This window comes from Mytilus edulis, chromosome 9 (genome assembly GCF_963676685.1).
Source record: "Mytilus edulis chromosome 9, xbMytEdul2.2, whole genome shotgun sequence".
Taxonomy (NCBI): domain Eukaryota; kingdom Metazoa; phylum Mollusca; class Bivalvia; order Mytilida; family Mytilidae; genus Mytilus; species Mytilus edulis.
In genome coordinates, this window is record NC_092352.1 from 55,889,187 (window position 1) to 55,911,417 (window position 22,231).

Here is a 22,231-nt window from a genome sequence, read left to right on the forward strand (position 1 = left end):
ATTAAATTATTATGTAATATTAAGATTTTGGTACCTTAATTTCATGACGACATACACATAGACAATAATAGTGCATTGACTTGACATATAAACGATATAAGGATGAGGCTTAGAAACGGGGAAATGCGAGGCTGTGCCGAGCATTTTCCCCGTTTCGGGCCGAATCCTTATATCGTTTATATGTCAAGTCAATGCACTATTATTGTCTTTATACTGCAATCTAAAAAAACCATTTTCAATTGTTGTTTAGTGTGTTAATGTTATTTATTTGATTTAAATATTGGTAAAAATCCCCCTTTAAAAAGGCCTCATATCACACAGGCGGAGAAATATACAACACAATGAAATGTACATCATTTAATTTACCTGTTGAAAACCGCAATCAATGGTGAACGAATTTGTTTGTTTACAGACTAAAATATCAACAATAAACATAAAACATAATGATTTATAGGTTGTAAACAAAAATTATTAATAAGTGAAATATGTTTTCCCAAAAATTGTAAAAGAAACAAGTTTTAGTCGTTAAACGCATCGTTGTTTACATTGGAAACAAGAACACGTCAGGTTGAAGAGGTCGTATGAATAATTAAATATAATTTCGACAATTTCTAATTAAATATTCATGAGGAAAAGTGATATCAGGTCAGTGACTGTATATGACATAGAAATATACGGTCAACGCATTTTGACTGCTCAAATAGAACGAGTGCAGTATAAATTCAAAATAACATGGCAAGATTGATTATACATTGTTCATGCAATCATATAACGACTTCTTCTCACATGGAAAAGTTTATATTCAAATTTATTTGAAAAAGAAACTACGTTATTTCACTAGTTCGTAAGACTAATGCATCAAACTCAATTAAAAGTCCAATTCATTTACTTTCTAGAAATTAAGCTACATATTCGCTATTAATGTCAAATTGTAGACAAAAAAAAAAAACAGAAATCGTCTGCAGTAATTAAACTTGTCAGTTGCCTATTCATCCAATACACTTAAGATGACAAAGTTGCTACGGCATACTTTATATAACATTTTAAACTAGAGATTAAAATGAACACGATATTAAATGTAAATTTTAAATTTTAACAATCATATCAAAACCACAGGTAAAAAGATTAAAAGCATCTTTGCGTATGGTGATGAAGACGGTGGCTGTTTATCGTTCAGGGGCAAATTTAATGCACTATCAGTACGAGAACACATTATGTGATGCGAGATTTGTCTATGAATCATGATTTTTACCCAACTGTCAAGCCGAGCGATTTCTAACGTAGAAGTTAACAATGAAGACATCACACCACTTCACGATACACTAATCTGACTTTTGGCCAACCAGTGTTAGCTGTTACTCGTCTACCTAAGACAAGCATAATGTCCCGAGACCAACAGTGCGATTATTATAAGAAAGTATATCCAAATAGTTTTGAAATACCAGAAAACCACTGATTTTCGAATCATTAGAAAGGACGATCATAAACGTTTGAAAGCGGATTTTAAACATTGCGTCTTGTCTAATCCGAAGATATTAACAAGGATGTTGTAAGATAAAAGCCATGCAAAATTATTAAAATTATTCAAGATTTTCAAAATATGCGAACTGTATGGATGAATGAAAGTCAATATAATCTGTACATGTTTTATGTCACAATCACGCCATGTTAAAATTGATAAATTTGACCAGTAATGTCAATTGTACACATGTGTGTATCCATGAGTATGAAAGCATTTCCATTAAAAAAAGGATGTTAAATTATTATTACATATATAGTATAAAATTGAGAATGGAAATGGGGAATGTGTCAAAGAGACAACAACCCGACCATAGAACAAACAACAGCAGAAGGTCACCAACAGGTCTTCGATGCAGCGAGAAATGCACGCACCCGGAGGCGTCCCTCAGCTGGCACCAAACAAATATATATACTAGTTCAGTGATAATGAACGCCATACTAAACTCCAAATTGTACACAAAAAACTAAAATTAAAAATAATACAATACATGTTTATAGATATGTATATCTTTTTAGGTAAAGATTTTGGGGTTTTTGAATACTTAATATAAGATATCAAAACGAAATAGTTTCCCCAAAAAATTGCATTTTACAATTGCAAGAAGTTTGATGCCTGAAAATGCAAATATGAATGAAAGGAGACGCGGTGATACAATATAACATCAATGCGATATCAACCCTAATACAAATCTGTAGGTTATCTTCTTTTACAGATTTGAAAAAGAATATTGAATGATTGCAATATCATATTTGAACATCGCTGACAATAGTAGTACTTAGTTCAAGCTAAAATCGCAAACAGGATCAGTCGCAACAAAGATTAGATCGATTTCGTTTATTTCTTCATCCTATTATATACAAATGTATCGTAGTATCAAGGTTTGATTTGCGGATGTAATTTTAAGATCCTTTCCAAGGAAAATATTGAAATGAATGTTTTGTTATCCAAATTGAAAAATAAAGGCAAAAGTATTAACTGCTGTTCAAAAGTCATAAATCTGTTGAGAGAAAACAAATCCGGGTTACAAACTAAAACCAAAGGGAAACACATCAACTATAAGAGGAAAACAACGAAACAATAGAAACAATGGAGTGCAACAACACACCAAACGACAATGCAACACACAAAGAAACGAAATATAATATAGGAACTGCTATTTATCTGACTTGGTACAGGACATTTTAAGAAAAATGGCGATTTGAACATGTTAAGAGAATAACCAGTGGCAATATACCAAGGATTCACAACTCTATGCAATTACACAGTTTTGCTGAATATTGCATATTTCTTTTCATTTGTCTTGCACTTTCTTCAATTATTTAAGGGCATCTACCCGTTATGATTTTCTGTTCATTCTATAAATAAAAGCAGTACCATCAGAAACAAGTTAATTGTGGTTCGGATGTTTTTACCGTTTAGTTGTCAAAGGACTAACACAATTTTGGCGTTTTGCATTAGGAATATTAGCGAGAACAAGTAAATTTTCTTGAAGGACTACCAGGAGAAATAGAATTTGAGAAATCTGTGTTACCATTAAAACACTATGTTGGCGTCACTTTTAAAGGCAAACTTTGTGAATCAAAAGAAAAATTGATATAATTGTACTTAAATCATCGTAAGGATAATCCCTTGTTGTTTCATTCACACCTTAAATGGAAAATAATGTCTCGATACATTTTTTATAAAATAGCTAGCGCCATTGTGCCAAATAAACACTTCCTGTTTGGAATTTGTCATTAGCATAGTCGGTGTGTGTTTAAATATCTGAACACTGGTAATCTATTATTACAGACAATTTTTCATAACGCACCGGAATGAATTAATTTAGCATCACGGGATTTGTTGGTTTTTTTGTCACATATTCTGATTGCATATATCCTCTAATACAACTTCTGTCGATCGAAATGTCAATTTTCTTGGCAGATATAATCTCAAATTAAAAGTCATGAAAGTGATTTTCATATGCACTTTTTTCTACTCAATACGTATTGTGAAGAATAATTGATATATAGGCTTAACAATGATGGTAAGCTTCTTTTGGCATGAAAGTGAATATTGTAATTAAAACGCTTTTACATCTTTATGCTATAAATTATAATTCTTGTCATTCGTTAAAAAAAATTTAAGCTATCAACGGAACATGTAAAACAGCATTGTGTTTCTTTACAGTTTTATATGTTCTTTGATCTTGTCCTTTTTTTGGCGATTGAATTATTTAATAGTAGTCATGCCAGGGCCTTTTAGACTAAGTGCTTGTATTTTAGTATGGGCGTTGCTCATTGTTGAAGACCGAATGGTGATCTCTAGTTAAAATCATAAACGTCATTGGATTCTGGTGGAACGTTGAGATTGGCAATCATACAACAACTTATCTTTATATTACTTTGATTCATGTAACGAGTACATATTTTAAAAATCAAGGTCTCTATTAAATAAAAAAAAGTATCAAAACAAAGATCAACAGTTTTCCCTGTAGTAATGACGTTATAATTTTATGGAGACTACAGAAAAACAGTCTGTGACTTAATTGTACATTGAATCGTTTATTATACGAATAATTGGCGTGTTTACTTGATTTTAGAAACAACAATAGTATGATACGAGTCCCCAGTTAATCATTCGCAAATCAAAGAACAAGGACATTTGTTAAAATGTATCGCACTTTCAAGAATTGGCATTTGCAAATACGATTGTTTTGTCAAACTTCGATCATCAGCTTGTACTGTGTATTTTAAATATGAAAAAAACCCAGAATCATTTAATAAAAGATATATGCAATGTCAAATAAACTCATCATAGATACCAGGATTGAAAAAAGAGTTTCTATACTTTATTCAAAGATGCATGAAAACTATTATCTTTAGTATTGATCTTTAAATGATTGTTGAATAGGACACTCATTTAACACTACTGAAATTTCCAATAAGTCATCTGACATTCGGAGGAGATGCATTTGACAATGTTTAGAATAACATATTAACTTTTAGCTGATGGTGATGAGAAAAGAAAATACTTCCAACTGAAAAAAAAATATCACTATGTGACTAATCGGTAAATAATGAGTCTTTTTTTTTTTTAAACTTAAGTACAAACCACCAGACATCAATCCATCAAAGAAAACATTTGTATTATTTTTCTAATCTAACGATTATGAACAATCACAGTCAATATAAAAGCTAGAAACTCATTACGGAATAAACGATTTAATGCATTATTTTATGTCAGCATCACTTCCTCGCTTTAGTACTATTTGCATTCCTCTTTAAATATTTATATATGAATTATTTTACTTCAATGTATTTTCGAACAAATTCAATCTGGTCTATCATTTTCATGTTGTTTAGAAGATTATGATGAATTGTGTTAAGTGTCAAGTGGTTAATATCACATGCATGTTAGAAAAACACCATTTTGATGTGATATGGAATCTAATCTGTATTATACACACACACTTATACCGATTTTTAACGTGCTTAGAACGTAAGGTAATAGTGCCCATGATGACATGGAAAACGTTATTCGGACTGAGCAGTTTTTTTTATTTTTTCTCCTTAGCATCACTTGCTAACTAGATAAGCTGAAATTTACAAATTTTTAAGTGTTTTGTCGGACCCGCTCGAGATCAAATCAATGACCTCTCACACTCGAGGCGGTCATGGGACAACGAAAGTGGTTACCAAGAAGGAAAGTAAAAAATAAAAGCTTGAACATATAATTGTAAGATTAGCTTTTTCCTGTTTAATGTTAAAAGATCTGCTTTTGTATTTAAAATCATAAAAGATTTAACCATCCAGGATTCTAAAGATATCTAAATTTGGAAATAAACGATCTGTAATTAATGTGTAGTGCTTTGTCGTTAAATATTGCATAGTTCGGATTTATCAATGAGTTCCAATACTCATGTATATATATATAGTAAAATTAATTTGCTATTTCCATTAACAAAACCGCCTGTAAATTGTTTTCTCTACAAAACAATAAAACAGCAATTAAAACGTAAAGAATGCGTCAAAATTGTATATAAACAAGTAGTAAGATTACTATTTTCAGTGACATTATGTGTTAAATCATCTGGTTTATTCAAAGAAAGTACATAACTTTGTTCAGTTATAAATGTTCTAATTGAAACATGTGAAGCTGCCAGTTAAAGCATTATCTTTTATGTTTATTGTCTGTGTGTTTTTCTCTAAGTTTGCCAGTCCTTCAGTACTAGTATATACGATTTGTTTTGTTATTATATATATAACATAAGTATTTAGGATAATGTTTTGTTGTTGTCATTGATTGTTTGGTCAGCTCCTATCATGTGGATCACCATTCAATAACAAAAACTGTCATTTTACACAGCACCTGTCGCGTAAACCACTAGTTAATAACAAATACAGTCATTTTACACACTTTCTGAGAAGTTATTGTCGTAATTAATAAAGCGCAGAAGTTTATTAATCTTAGACCTATTGGTATTAGAAGCCTGGTGCTCTGCCATTTTTTTAAATTGGCGTTATCAATTTATTTTTTACTTATGTGTTTGCATGTCCCTTTTGTATCTTTTTTTACGACAGTTTCACGTGTCGTAAATGATACCGTATTGGCATTGGAAGGAATAAAATCAATATATATAAGACCTAAAAGAGAATGCAATGTTGTGAATGAAATAAAAAAGCTTTTGTAAGACGATTCAGACAAATAAATTGGAGAGATCGTTTAGTATTTATTAAATCTAAATTACACAATCAGACAAATCCCAAAAGTAGGATTTGGATGTTCTTTTATCAGCAAATTGTAAAAACCAAGATCAAAGAAAATTACTTTATTGCTTACTGTAAAAAGGCCATTTATAAGAGACAGTAATACTATTTGTAACAAACTGGTTAGATATCTGCAAACAAAATTCGATATCCACGTTCATTTACCGACCTATCTGTAGTTGCATTATTCTTAATGACCTCTACTTTAATCAGACTGCCTTTGAACTAATTTATGTCCAACTGGGTCATTTTATCGAATACCAATAAAAATCTTCAGTTCTGAAACGAAGTAAACGCAATGTTTTTCGTCCTTTTCGATGCCGATCTGGATTTACAGTCACTAAGAAAGCTTATTTGTTATCAAATACATGTTGAGGTATAACATAGGATCCTAATTATGAAGAATATGCCAAAAAAAAAATAATAGTAGAAAAATAAAATAAAAAATAATTACTGAGGCAATTGTCTCAAATGTACAGCTTGATAATATCCCCACTCCCTCTTCCTTAAAAACTCTGCTCATTCTAGGTAAACATAATCTAAAGGAATTGTAACCTTTGAAACAAACAATAGCTAAGATTTGGCAAATGATACTTTATAAATCATGGTCTTTGATAAAATAGTTGCTACTGAGTGACCGATTTCGACAAGGAATTACTATCCAATATTATTGGTCATGATATTCTCTATGGTAGTCATTGATAGTTCAATGTTTGCTTAGTCACCTAAACATCTGATAATGTCAATATGGGAAAGATCAATTTTTGAAACTGCCCTGACATTTTGAATAAATATGTTCCCCTAACGTTTGTTCATAAGGCTAGTGTTTTCTCCGTACTCACCATGCAGATGTCTATTATATTTAATAACTAAACCAAAGAATTTGGATCAAAATGATGTTGAATAAAAAGTGAACTTATCTCCGGCACCACTTAGAAAACACCATATTTTCAAATTAAACTGTCACATCAATTATATTATGTTAGTTCACAGATACCACATGATTTCTTTCTAAATCTATAGGTGACAATTGTTGCAAGAAACGATAAAATGAAATACAAAGAACCAATCAAGAAATGTGTCTTTTTTTCTTCATTATATGTGATTTTGATTTTTTTTTTAACAAAATTTGATTTTTCAATAAATTGCAAGATTAGAATATTTAAAAATACATATTTATAAAAAAATAGGTTTTCAAATATAAATCTTGAAAGTCAGGATAAACAACATCAAAGAACATTTCCAAATTAAGAATAAAGCGCAAAAAATAAAAAAAAAAAAGAAAGGGAGGGGGGCAACCTGTGCATTATCCCGAAAACTGTTAAAGTTTAACAATTTTGTATTTTAAACATCTGTTTGTTAAGTAATACTATCAGTGGCCTTATCAATGACAGATTTATAGCGCCTCTTAACCATTTTATAAAAGGCTATTTGCCAATTCCAGTAATTGACCTTGTAATTAGAGATTCCTAATTTGGTTGTGTCCCTTATGACGGACATTATTTTTTATTTACAATGGAGAGCTAGCAGACAGAGCAAATTTACCTGTGCGTAATGTGAGTAATCTATAAGGTTTTGAAATCTTTGAATTACATTAATTTGTTGTTTAGCTAAATACTTTTGACATCAGAAATTATTTTTCATGAGAAATTAGTAAAACCACCGATACATCACTTTCAATTCATGAATCTTGTCCGGTATGGAACCAGTCTACGATTGACAAAGGGAAATAATTTGTTTAAAAAGTGTGTAATAAAAGAATCAAATCGGTAATTGGCAAATGGACTATTGAGAGAAGATATGAAATTTTAACTTTCTTGTGCATAGATGTAGGACTGTATTCATCAAAACGACCATGCGACACTTTATGTCCAGAAATAAGTCAGTTCTTAAACAATTCTGAGTACTAGTAAATTGTTTGATATGGTATCAGCTAACCAAGCTGTGTTTTAGCTTTGTCTTTGAATTCGTGTTTACTGCATCCTGTGAGTTTATCAAGTTAGATAATTATAGGAAGTCTGATTGCAAAAAAGAAAAAAAAATGGTTAAACTCCTCGACATCTTAATGTGCCTGTTCCAAGTCAAGAACCTCTTCACTTTTTGTCTGTAGCTACTGCGTATTGTTTTTGTAATCGGAGAGTTGACGTGGTGGGTCTTGATATATATTTAATACTTTTGTTTGATTTGTTTTTTTTAAGTCTCGTTCAAATTATAACTTGTCATAATTCAAAGACATCTGTTTATTGTTGGCCTGTAATACGACTTCAAGACTTTTTTCTTTATTTTTTTTGTCGAAGGGTTGCTGTTTGTTTAACACAGGGCTCGCACCTTCGTTTATTGAAATACATGGGTATGAGGGTATTCATTGATCTTCATTTGATAGTAGTCAATTGTGTCTTCCCTTTAACAATATCGATAATGTGTATTTAGATAATATAAAAATAAAACTATGATCTCTACTGAAACTCTTAACGTTAAATCACGAAAACCGTTGATATAATGAGTTTACCTGTTACCGTATGTCTCATATTTGGGACTAGACATTTCGCAAATTAATCAATGTCTGGAGGAAACTTTGATCATTTCAATTATTATTATGATGGCATGTGATCCTGTGTTTTTCTTTGAACTTAAATGCCAATTAGAATGGAATGTATTTCCTATTGTAGGGAAACAACACATTGTGCTTTATGAATTTTCTGAATGGGAACAAGGTTTATATTTTTAAAGGATGATAATAGACAAAATCAAGCTTGGTAATTTTACGGAAATTAGCGGAAATTAGTGATTAATTGTGGTCTACTTTTAATTCAAATTAGTTAAATTTTCCCGTCATCCTTTTGAAGTTCCAATATGCATCTTGAACTTTATCCTTTTATTAAATCTTTTATTGAAAGGAAAATAATTTGAGATTGATAACGATTTTCTTGTTGAAATAATTTGACAGTCTGCCAGTTTATAAAATAAATCACATGAGTGTGATATAATTTCCTGGAATGCTCAAATATTTGAATTTCACTCCGAATTCATTTTTTCGTCCGTTTAAACTGAATGATTAGTATTTATATTCTTGGTAGAGTATTTAGTCGACTGAAGAATTGTCTATGTAAGCTTTTCGTCAGATTATGATAAAGATTCAAGCGTAGTAACATAATTGAAACAGTATAATAAAAACCAGATATTGTGTCATTTATAAGTCATATTTCTAAAATTTTGCCAACTAAATGTACGAATATATAACGTCTTAATAACGAATGCAAGAAACTACATGTAAGGATAATTTTACTGGTTGTTTAAAAAAACAATTAAAAAATGATCTTCATTATCTGGTTTTCCATTTGGTAAGGACGTTATTAATTACTTAAGATATTCAAAATACTTAAGTTTCTAATTTAGCGAACTGACAAAGTATCTACATAAGAAAATGCATGCAGCAAGTCAGGTATATGACAGTTGTTATCTTTTCGTTTGATGTGTTTGAGCTTTTGATTTTGTCATTTGATTAGGGACTTTCCTTTTTGAATTTTCCTCGGTGTTCAGTATTTGTGTGATTTTACTTTGTTTTTAGACAGGTTCAACAGAACCAAACTACTTTTTCACGATAGTTAGTCCTTAAGTTCTTATTGAGAAAATAACCTCCGTTATGTGTATGAACCATATTTATTGCAAAAGCTTCCAACATTATTCTCACTTTTCTTTGACAAAGTTGTCTGTAAGAAACAATAGCCAGCCTCATCTAAGAATAATTTTGCCTTAGAGAGTTAGAACTTTAGTTTGTTAAGATTTAAAAATCTTTACATCGACAATTTAAGAAATGTTTATTACAATGTAGTACGTAAACACTGACCACATACTAGCTGATGCTACCTTAGGGGTTAATTATCGTCTACTATCAACGATACCGACCAAGTTCTAAAAATAAAATAGACTTTAAAAAGTGTGTATGTACAAAGCACTCAGTTTGATCTACCTTCATCTGGAACGTTCAAACCCAAATATTTGAAAGAGAAGCAGCTTTGTGATCAAAAGGAACAAATCATGATAGACAAATCCATTCAAGGTCAACTTTGTTTTAGGAAGTATTAGGACCTTTAGATTCCAAAAACAAATATAAATCTATAATGAGATGCGAAATGTATCAAATGAACATTTAAAATAACAAGCCGAAAATAAACTAACAACGGACAATTTGCATTTAAAAAATTTCAATCACATACATGAAGACGTACAATTTTGTAAAACATCATTTGAAATTCGTTTTTAATTCGAACCTCGACATATTAAATTTGAAATACACTGCTCCAGACAAGGAACTGCCATGCACTTCTTAAACCAGAAATGATATTATGATCTCCGTAAATGTCATAAGGCTGATACAACCCATCTATTGGGTTTCAACATTATGTTGAAATTAAATCTATCAGTTCTAACTTTTGAACTATTTGTACGGATTGATCGAAGGATGGAGATACTAAGTTGCATCCGCTGTTGTCTATCGACACCGAACATGACTCCCCACAAGCCTCCGGATGCATCCATCTTTACGACAGAAGCTAACGCAATAATTATATCCTTGCAGTTAATTTCTGCATCAGACTAATCGAAATGTATTGGATGTCCGCAATTAACTTTTTAAAAATCTTTTGAACTTTTGAAACTCTCAGGTTTTTCTACCTCAGGAATAGATTACCTTAGCTGTATTTGGCAAAACCTTTTGGAATTTTTGGTACTCAATGCTCTCTAACTTTGAACGTTATTTGGCCTTTAAACTTTTTTATTTGAGCGTGAAGATGAGTCTTTTGTAGACGAAACTGGCATTTGGCAAAAAAATATAAAATTTCAATCCTGGTATCTATATGATGAGTTTATTTAAAAAATATATATGATAAATAGATTGGATGTTTGATGGGTTGGTATGAATCCATGTTGGTTTACTAAAATACACTGGTGTACACTCTTGTATAGGAACTACACCTGTCCTAAGTCAGGAATCTGATGTACAGTAGTTGTCGTTTGTTTATGTAATATATACGTGTTTCTCGTTTCTCGTTTTGTTTATATAGATTAGACCGTTGGTTTTCCCGTTTGAATGGTTTTACACTAGTAATTTTGAGGCCCTTTATAGCTTGTTGTTCGGTGTGAGCCAAGGCTCCGTGTTGAAGGCCGTACTTTAACCTATAATGGTTTACTTTTTAAATTGTTATTTGTATGGAGAGTTGTCTCATTGGCACTCACACCACATCTTTCTATATCTACCTTTATAAAAATGTATCTGGATTTGAAATACTATGAACTGATCTTGTATAATAAAGATAATATGTGAAAAATGAGGTAAAATGTGCGATTACTAATACTAGTGAATCAAATAACAATAATTATTGGTATAAACTTTAAGAAAATTCATATTTTTCATCATTTTAGTGGCCTTAGACCAGTTGTTGGATTTACCATTTAATGTTGCCTTTACCGAAAAAATAAAGAGTATTATTTCTAGTTGCCGAAATGGTCTTAATAGAATTAAGAAATGTTCAAGAAACTATAATCTTTCAGCTTCCACAGGCAAAGGACATCTTAGAATACATTGGCCACTCTGTTTAGGTGCTTTTCGATCACCAAAATCTTGACTTTGCAGCGTATCTTTACGCAACCGTCGCTTTCAAAAGTTTTAGGTTTGAGCGTTCACAATAAATGTGAATCCAGAACATCGGCACAAACGCACGAAATGTAGGTAGTGTTTATTTCAATAACGGATTATATGCGTCGGCATTCAAAATTGAACAAATGTGCAATTTGTATTTCTCTTGTAAGGAAAGACATTGAGCATTTCAAAGTCAATTGATTTCTCGCATTTAAAGGAATGTTTAAGAGAAACTCAATAATTTAACTCCTTTTAGTCAAATAAACAAATATTAATGAGTTTGACTGTAAACTGTGTGCGGTATCTAAATTCTGCAGACTAATTGTCAAATAGGGAATCGTGTTTTAAATTCAAATCTTCCGACAAATCATTTAAACTTGATTTAATCTCTAGGCAGATGAAGTATAACATGCAAGTTGTTTGTTGGTAAACAATTGATGTCGAAACACGTCAGAGAACTTCATTGTATTGAGTTATGTTCTATCAATAAGAGACTGAAGTAGCTTTGCAAACATATTGTGTGGGCATTAAATATTATTGCTCGATTACTTAAGGATTTCTTTAAGAAAGATTTTAACACGATGAGTTTCAGGATGAACAGGTTTTATAATTGACTTAATAGTTCAAGTTTGTAGATTTCCAACTTATTCGAAATGCATTTCAATGAGTTGTCTTCGTTGATTTACGTGCTTAGAATGTTTTAAAAGTTATTATCAAAATTGTCATGATAAAGTTCGGAAAAACATTTTGTACATTCAGCTTTATTGTTTTGTCATGATTATTTAATTTAAACCACAACCAGGTCATTAATTTGCTGTAAAAGACAATTTAATAAAGCAGAAGGTGACAGAACTAAAAAAAGTAAAATCACAAAAATACTGAACTCTGAGGAAAAATCAAAACGGAAAGTCCCTTATCAAATGGCAAAATCAAATGATAAAGCCCATCATACGAATGGATAACAACTGTCATTTTCCTGACTTGGTACAGACATTTTCAAATGCAGACAATGGTGGATTGAACCTGGTTCTATAGCGCTAACCCTCTCACTCGTACGACGTTCGCATCGGTTTCCAACTTATTTACGCGAACACTTGATTTTGCGTTTAGTCCTTTCTACCCCACTTCGCGATTTTTAAAAATCTTTGGTGTAGATAATTTAGGAAAGATAAAAAAGTTTAATATATGCGATGATTTATGTGTCATTTTTCTACTCGCAAAAGTAGCGAAAACAAATATAATATAGTTATGTTTATCGAGGTCCTCGTTTGCAGATTGGCACTCCGCAATCGGATGAGGGATATAGACGTACCTTTTGTTTTTAATATACATTTTACATGCGTTGATTTGTTTAGAGAAATTGACAATACTTAACACATTTCAGTTAGATGCAACATAACTGATCTGATAGGAAGCGGAATATCTAAATTTATTGCAGCACGAATATCTTATCATTTCAGACTACCTTTTCATTCAGCCATTAATGTTGATAATTTTATTATGTGCACACATATTGACATTATTACTCTTCGATGTGTTGTTAATGAGACCCTAATTTTTTAAAATAAAGAAATTAAATTATACCAATTTCAAAGCGTCAACTGGAATAATATTATTGGCTACGCTCAATACTTAACTTTATAAAGCCTTATGTTTGCCACATACTTCTGCTATACCAATTTTTTTTTATGCCCAATCTAGGGACATTATTTTTTTCGGTCCGTGCCTCCGTTCGTTCGTCTGTTCCGTTTTAACTCGGGTTAAAGTTTTTTCGTCAAGTCAGGTTAATATTGAAGTCCAATCAACTTGAAACTTAGTACACATGTTTCCTTTTATATGATCTTTCTAATTTTAATGGCAAATGAGAGTTTTGACCCTCAATTGCACGGTCCACAGAACAAGAAAATGTAAGTGCTAGTAGAGCATCCGTGTACTATGTACACATTCTTGTTTTTTTGTAGGAATTACTGTAGCAATAACACATTTGATTTGTTACAGGCATGAAATATTACCATGCCTTGCAAACACAGTAGGTTTCAAGTTTTAATGTTGGACAACCTTTTTCTTTTTTTTGTAACTATGTCAAATCTCATTGTTAATGTTTATCCTATGTTTATAACATTGCTATTGTGATATGAATTAATTTAATTTCAACGTAATATTTTTTCAAATTTCAGTCAGTTCACTTGTTGCCAGCATTTTGTCATTGACACTAATAGCATGTGACAGATTCTTTGGAGTAGTGTTTGCTATGAAGGCACATATTATTGAGAGAAAAGCTCGACATAGTATCATTCTTGTATGGCTTTTTTCGTTCGCCATTGCCTCGCCACTTCTTGTCTTCAGAAAATTACACCAAAGACAGTGGAAAAATCATTTAGAACAATGGTGTGATGACAAATGGCCTTTAGTTTTCAAATATATTAGTCTGGAATTAGGTGTACCGGTTTACCATCAACCAGCAAGGAAAATCTATTGGACAACTTTATCAGTCGTTCTATTTTTGATACCAATTCTAGTTATGGCCATTGCGTACACAAGAATCATTAAAACATTATGGGCAGCAAAGACTCCAGGAGAACGAGTGCCAAAAGATATAACAGTTCAAACGAGAATGAAAAGAAAGGTAAATATATAAAATTCTAACCTTGTTCTAAATTGTCATGGACTTGTAACTCTGTTGGTATTGTGTGTGTGGTTCAAAGAAAAACAAATAAACCAGCATGCACAACAATGAACAGAATATACGAATCCCGCCAAAATGAAAACGGTAATCATGCTGTTGGTAAGTAGCGGACTTGCATGATGGAATGTGTACACTTTACAATTGAAAACCCTTGATTCAGTATCTTAGCAAGAAAAATTTACAGAAAACTTGAAGTAATCTTTTTGAAGCAAAGAAGTAGTAGATATGCCGGTTTTTATTTATATGCACATTTAAAGAAACTATAAGAAATGTAAATCCATCAAGCGATGATCCGATCCCTTTTCTGGATTTGGCTTTACTTTTTGTCATTTTTGGTTTATAAAATTTTTATTATTTTAATTTCATTTTGATATATTTTGGTCCCTAACATATTTAAAGAGACATTTATTGTCGAAAAGAGCATATTATGCAGTAAAATTTATACTCTTGAAAACAACATAATTGTACATACATCTTATATTGAAAAGATAATCAGAGATTTTCATCTTTTATTAAACATTTTTTACAATATCAAAAGAATGATAAAATAATAAATTTCAACATTTCTTTGTTTTTTCCTGCCTTGAGTAGAAACTGCAGTTTAAATTTAAAACTTGTTGTTTTTATTTAACGTGGTCAGATATAAAAGTTCATTGTCGTTTGTGGCAACTATAATGACAGGAAAATATCAAGATACTATAAAATAGGCGTTTGGATTAGAATGAAAATTGCTATGTTTGATTTGTGGGGGACTTATAAGTTCACTGCAGGGTTGCTATTTACTTGGTCTAAGTTGAAATTGATTCTTTGTGAGTTTCATTAATAATTTCTTATCAGGACGTGTAAATTCATTAGATATGCCGGCATGTTGGCATTAATGATTTTTCGTATCTGACTTTTGATTTACATTCTAAATTTTAGCAGTGAAACGCAATATCCAGATAACACCATTAACGACCATTTTTATTTCAATTAAATGCTTTAAATTGTTTCGCCTTTTCATGCATTTTGTTTACATAATAGCTCCATATATTCCTACTATGATTATTACTGATAATATTAATGTTTCAAACACAAATATGCAATTTGTTCTTCAACATTATATTTCTGCTAATGTTTATATGTTAAAGCAAGTTATTCTTATGATAAATGAATCAAATTGGTAATCACGCCTTAAGGAATACATAATTCAATTTTGAATTGTATCTTCTAAAATGCTCTGACTAATGCAGAAAGTTTGTCTTATTCAAATTATTGATTTTGTATTACTATTTAACAGATCTTGATCATACACTTTGGTTATATATATACACATTATTACTCTAAATATCAGCAGACAGCAACAAATCTGCGGAACAAATTTTTGTTCTTACTAGCCGGGATTCGAACTTATGCTATTATGTTATCAAGAGAACACCGCCTGCAATGAGTCTTACGCTCTAGACCACTCGGCCACCTAAACGGCCCTAAAAATTAATCTTTCGGTGGCTTTGTGTTACCTTTCCTCGTCAGTAGAATTAAAGATGTAACATAGTAAATATTATCTTTAAGTTTTCTCGGAGTCAAGAAACAAGTTAATCAAAAATAAAGGCAACAGTAGTATACCGCTGTTCGAAATTTATAAACCGATTGAGAAAAAAACATTAAGGTATTATATATCACACGCCGATTAGTGATGCGAAAAAAGAAAGGATAAAGATTTGGACGAAAGGTTCCACCCTCAAAAACGCCGACCCTTAGTTATTTCTCTATGCTTTTTCTGTACTTTTTTTGTCATACAGCTCATAATTTTATTTGTCTTTTTCTTTGAAAGTTAAAATGTGAGCGTTCTAAAAAAGTTAAATCACGAATAGCAAGATATTTGACCATTGAGAGTAATTTTCATTTATGATATAAACCAAAAGGAACGATTATATATTAAATGATCATAAATTTGATCCGTCAATGACTTTATCTCACAAGTGTAAAAAGGTTAACTAATGTAATGTCATGACCATAAAATCAATTCTCTAGCTAATACCGTTTCTTTGCTGATAGGAAACAATGACTTATTTTTTCGATTGAATCACATTTCTAGAAATTTTAAATTTTCTAATGAACTACTCAATAGATCGAATGTATGTGAGTAGTTCGTAATTCAATTAAATGTCGCAAAACAAAACAATTCACCGCTACTAAAACATTTGTACTTGTAACTCTTTGTATTCTTTTAATTGAATGAAATCTCAATTTCGTGTTTTATCTGTAAAAAGAACTGTTTGTCTATACACTGTTGACTTTTGACATAATTATTAAGATTGCGTTTCACATCAAATCATAGATTTAATGCACAAAACAACAATCTATAATTACATTAATTCCGACCCAACTATCACGGCAATACTGTAATCAGTCTCAAAAGGCTTTTTCAACGTACCATCTAAGGATCTAAATCAAAGAATAATCTTGTATGTACAAATCATGCTCTCTTTAAGATTGGCTATTTTGTCAAACGAATTTTTTCGACGTGGTTATTAAAATTTTGCCATTTCTCATTAATGCACTAATATTTCCTTTGGGAGTTGATGTCTCTGATAGTAAAATCGTTAAATTGTAATTGTAATTGACAAAATTAAAATGATAAACAACAGGAATTGATAACCATATCTACCCTTTTTAAAGATGTTTTTAATGTATTTATAAATGATTGATTGATATTTTTTGAACGTCGATTAGCTCATATTTGATACATTTTCTGGATGAAAACTATCTAAGATCTACTTTTGAAATTTAAACTAAAATAGGGTAAATGTACAATGTAAGTTGACCGGTGGTTTGGAGGGTAGAAGGCAATATCCTTAGCAAAAATGGTATATTTAAAACTCAGACAGTGTTCAATCGTACTAGCGTATCAATGTTATAGACATTACTGCGTGTTCATACATATAGCTTGCCAAACAATCACTATCTCAGTATTTGGTTTACTGTTAAGGTGGCTATATTTCTTTCTTTTAGTGAACACTTATTGTCTTTATTAGCTTGCAATTACTGTTTCGTTGACGTTACCTGTTCATCTTGTTTTCTTTATACTGTAAATCAACTAATTTTAGCGAGCGATTTATATTTTTTGTGATTTTTGCGAGCAATAGAATAACGCGAATATATAAAACTTTGATTATTCTATTACATCAAATAAATTTGAAATCGCAAAGTTAAGAAGATGGATATTAAGGACACAACGCTAAACAAAGTATCTGCGAAAGAAAGTTGGTTTACAGTATCCCAATAAATGTGCAAATAAAACGAAAAGAAACCCCCTGCTGAATATGTATTCTTGTTTTATACAGTAGCATTAAAGTAAAGTGTATGACATTTAAATCATTGTAAATGAAAGGAAAAAGCATATGGCGCAAAAGCTTTCTAATTAATAAAATGGATACTTTTTTTACGCTTTTAATATTCAAATTTTAATTACAATTATTTTCAGAACCAGTGTCTACTGCCGAGTAAGTAGGCGACCAAATCTTGTAATTTGATAATGAAAATTTTCAACATTATATGATTGCAGCTGTGTTTCAGCATGCCTCTTTCATACAATGTGTTAGTTTAAATATCAGATCTTTGAAATTTAAGACTATCTTAATAGTTAATACTAATATCTTTTTGATCACTAATAGATTTGAAATTATTATTTGCTTGTTTTTGCCATGGTTCTGTTCTAAAATTCACATAAAGAACACGGACTGTTGGACAAATTATGAAGTACAAGGAAAGCCTATAGCGAGTAGCAATATATAAAATCTTCAAATTTCAGGTTTTTTTATTCGAACAGCGGTAGAAAACTACATTCACATTTTTGCAAACTAAATTTACTTCCGGACCTAATGTATAGGATAGAAGGGGGCATACTGTAACTTAAGTTGATATTATATTTAGCTTTTACAGTACTTTTTGCGTTGTTATATTGATTATAAACAGGTACATCACTTATTGTTAAACAATAAATACTTCATCAAAATACTGTATCATTAATGATAAAAAGTAGATCTTTCATGTCATGTTCAATTATTTTCAAAATGACTCTTTTTATCACCAACCATTCATACTGGCTGGAAGACTTAACGTAAATGTCAAAAAAGCCAAAAGCAAGTCAGTGTTCGATACTACCACGGCGTCCGATGGTTATGACCAAAAACCCCAGTTTCAATGCAAATCAATAAAATTAACAAAAAATGTTTAAAATATAAGTGCAAAAACATAAAAAAATAAGGAAAAAATATAACTGTTCATAAACAATAAGAAAATAAAAAATAAAAACAGCTGCCTAATTTCTTCGGTCTATCCTTTTATTGCAAGAACAGCTTAGGGATAGCATTTTTGAATTGTTTTATTGTAAGACATCTGTCATTTACAAAACCTTATGGATTTAAGTTGAAATAATGCTGTGAAAGTTGGAGTAATAAATTATGGATTAAGAAAGAAAAATGATGCATTTACAACATTTCGGGATTTATATGGTTAGAAATATATGGTAAAAAACTCAAAATTGATAACCGTTTTAAGCAATATTTTGAACTGGTAACCATTGTATTTTAGCCTTAGCCCTATACATATAACATTTAATACAATGCATTGTAAAAATTATCTGCCACGCTTTACAAGCCGGGATAACATTATTTTTATTGAATCTGTGTCCATGAACTACTAATACGAAAGACCTAATTTAATTGTTCCTATTCCAACAAGGATTGGTTTCAATAATGTCTGGCTTTGCCGAATGACACTTAACCTATAAAGTTGATATGTAAATTTGATAGAAAATGTAAGTGTTTCTAAATTTAATTTTGACAAGTGAATTATGTTCTAATGTTCGCCGCTATTGTTATTCCCATTACAGCTAAACTGTTCGAGATCTAAAGTATCCAGTAAATGGATTAAAGTATACTTCAGATTTTTTACGTTTGACGTAAACAGGACTTTAATACATTGATTAGATTAACAAAACCATTAGTACATAATACAATAAAGCATTAGCTTAATATGTATGTCGCGAAATTCGTTTTAACCTGTACAAAAAACCTAGAGTCACTATAAGGTCAACAATTCTTGTCAGGTGCTGTAGAATTTTGCCTACGTTTATTCTTTCCTCACTTCGTTAATTACTAGCAGACTTCTATTGTAAGTTGTCCGACAGCGTGAAATAAGCGCAATAATTGTTTTTTGGATTAAGTTACTTAGTTTTAAACTATCTATTGGCATTTTGATTTATCCCTTGTTTCTGATGAACGACAATAGACACTTTATGCGTCTGTTGTTCAAACAACTGACATTTGCATGAATATGTAGCTTACCAGTCATATTTGCAAGACTTCTTTTGATTTATTATTTAACGTAACCTTTTAGTTACAAAAGAAAAAAAAAACAAAAAAAACCCCTGATACAGCAATTTTATAAATGCAACACTGCTATACCGTTTATGTACGCACCATTGATACAACGTTATAAAAAGACATTGGCAATATTTTGGGGATCGAACTAGTAAAGGTATATCTGATGTTCTCATTTACTGATTTGCGCCAAAGAGTCAAGAATTAGATTAATGTAGATAAAAGTGTGAGTGAAAAACTTAGCAGGTTAATTGTTTAGCTGGTTAAAGTAGATAAGTGTTAAAATATTATTACTTGTTCAAAAATAAAATCTTATATCATAAAATTCAGAACATGACTCAATTAGAAATACTAGTATGCGTATGCAGCAGAGTCTCAGAAACATATGAACTAAATAAGTACAAATTAATGGAAGACAGCTCTTTGTTTTTTTTAATATATATGCTAACACTCACAATGAAATCTAGTAAACTGATATGGACTTCGATGACCATAATTAAAAGGAATTTTATATGCTAGCATCTGTTATATCTTTTTATCTTTATGAGGTCACACACTAATTTCAGCCCACTTCTGTAACTTTTGCACATGACAGATAAAGATAACTTTTTGTACTAGTTGAATAGGATATCGGAACGTTTTTAACTCCATAACAAGACAAAGATATATACACATATAACCTGAAATACAAACAAAAATACCTACCAGAATTCAATTCATTACGTTGAGCTGCTGACTTAACATGAAGTTATTTTGTTGAATTATTATTTTTAAAGAACAGTGAAATGAACATTTTAAAGATCACACGTTATGAAAAAAGTTAAATAGCAAAAAAACCGACCTCCAAGGAAATTAAAAATGGAACGTCCGTTATAAATAGTCCAATTCGAATCAAACAAATGAAAAACAACTGTCATATTGACTTGGTACAGACATTTCTTTTATAAAAATTGGAGGATTAAACCAAGTTTTATAGGTTAACAAACCTCCCGATTGTATGACAATCGCATAAAAATGCCAATTATAGTGGTACTGTAAAGTAGTCAACATTGTTTGATAGTCTCAATCACTTTAAGAAAAAAAAAAAAAACCAAAACAAAACAAACAAAACATGCCTTCCTCAACTCTGTCAAGCTTGTAGCCAAATATAAAATCATTCTTATCAGTAGTTTCTGGGAAAAATGAGAAGAACACCTTTGTTGAACTAGGTGGTCAAGCCCCACGTTAGGATTTTTGCTTAGGGATAAATACAATATTTGTACATAAAGGAAAGTAAAGAATTTATTCATACAAGCTTTTCTCTTGTTTCGTAGAGAGTACAAACACATTTTATGTTTTCATACAAAATACAAAATTTTGGCTTTATTCTGCAATTTAAAAAATTTACGCTAACGTGCTAGTTTTTTGCGGACCGCTACGAAGACCCGCTTTAAACTGTGACGCTGCATGGTATTTTCCAACCTTTATTTTTAAAGACAGGTAGATTACAAGATAAATGAATTAAGCTTGAATACTCAGAAAGTATTTAAGATAATTTAATACGCTGAGCATATTATTGTTAAAATATTCAAGATATAATTAGTTCAGCTGAATACTGATAAATGTTTTAGATAAACCGAGATTAGTATGAATACTTAAAAAGACATTTATATATGAATATAAAAGGCTGTAATGAGATGATATTACCCTATATCTGTGTTCTTCAATGCGCAAATGAAGTGTGATTGACATCTATTAAACATTTCCCTAAAACAGCTGATATAAATAGCAGTGAAACGTATTGGAAATCCTCACTATGAGAGAAAAAAAAACAATGAAGTTTAACAATGTCCATTTTGAAGTGCTTGTAGGGATATGCATTAGTTTTCCTCTGTTAATACCAAATTGGCAATTGACTTCATGGCTTAATGTTTGCTCTGTTAACACCAAAATAACTTCATGGCTTAATTTTATTGATGTTCTATACTTGTAGATTGTTTTAACCTTGGTGCTCATCATGATTGTGTTTGCAGTGTGTTGGGTGCCAATACAGTTCACCATTTTGTACGCTGAATACAAACCAGAAAAAAATTTGAAGGTAATGGTAACTATATATAACCTGAACCTCATTCTCAATTATTTACAACAATTTTTATCAGAAATCAAAACCGGGCTTCACAGTTATTGTGAGACTACCAATTCTACAGGCAGCGTGAATAAGACGTGGAAACAAAATATTTCACAGTACATACAATCTAAGAATCTTTCATCTTGCGATAGTATCAAAATATG

The 22,231-nt window shown here is 30.8% G+C and overlaps 1 protein-coding gene across 1 annotated transcript in view; it reads left to right on the forward strand.

Annotated features, from left to right (window-relative positions):
• Nucleotides 1–22,231, forward strand: part of LOC139488604 (QRFP-like peptide receptor) — a 47,932-nt gene that overhangs the window by 16,184 nt on the left and 9,517 nt on the right. The window contains exons 2-3 of the mRNA XM_071274330.1: nucleotides 14,086–14,534; nucleotides 21,933–22,037. Of these exons, the coding sequence (XP_071130431.1) occupies nucleotides 14,086–14,534; nucleotides 21,933–22,037 (554 nt within the window). The remainder of the gene's footprint in view (nucleotides 1–14,085; nucleotides 14,535–21,932; nucleotides 22,038–22,231) is intronic.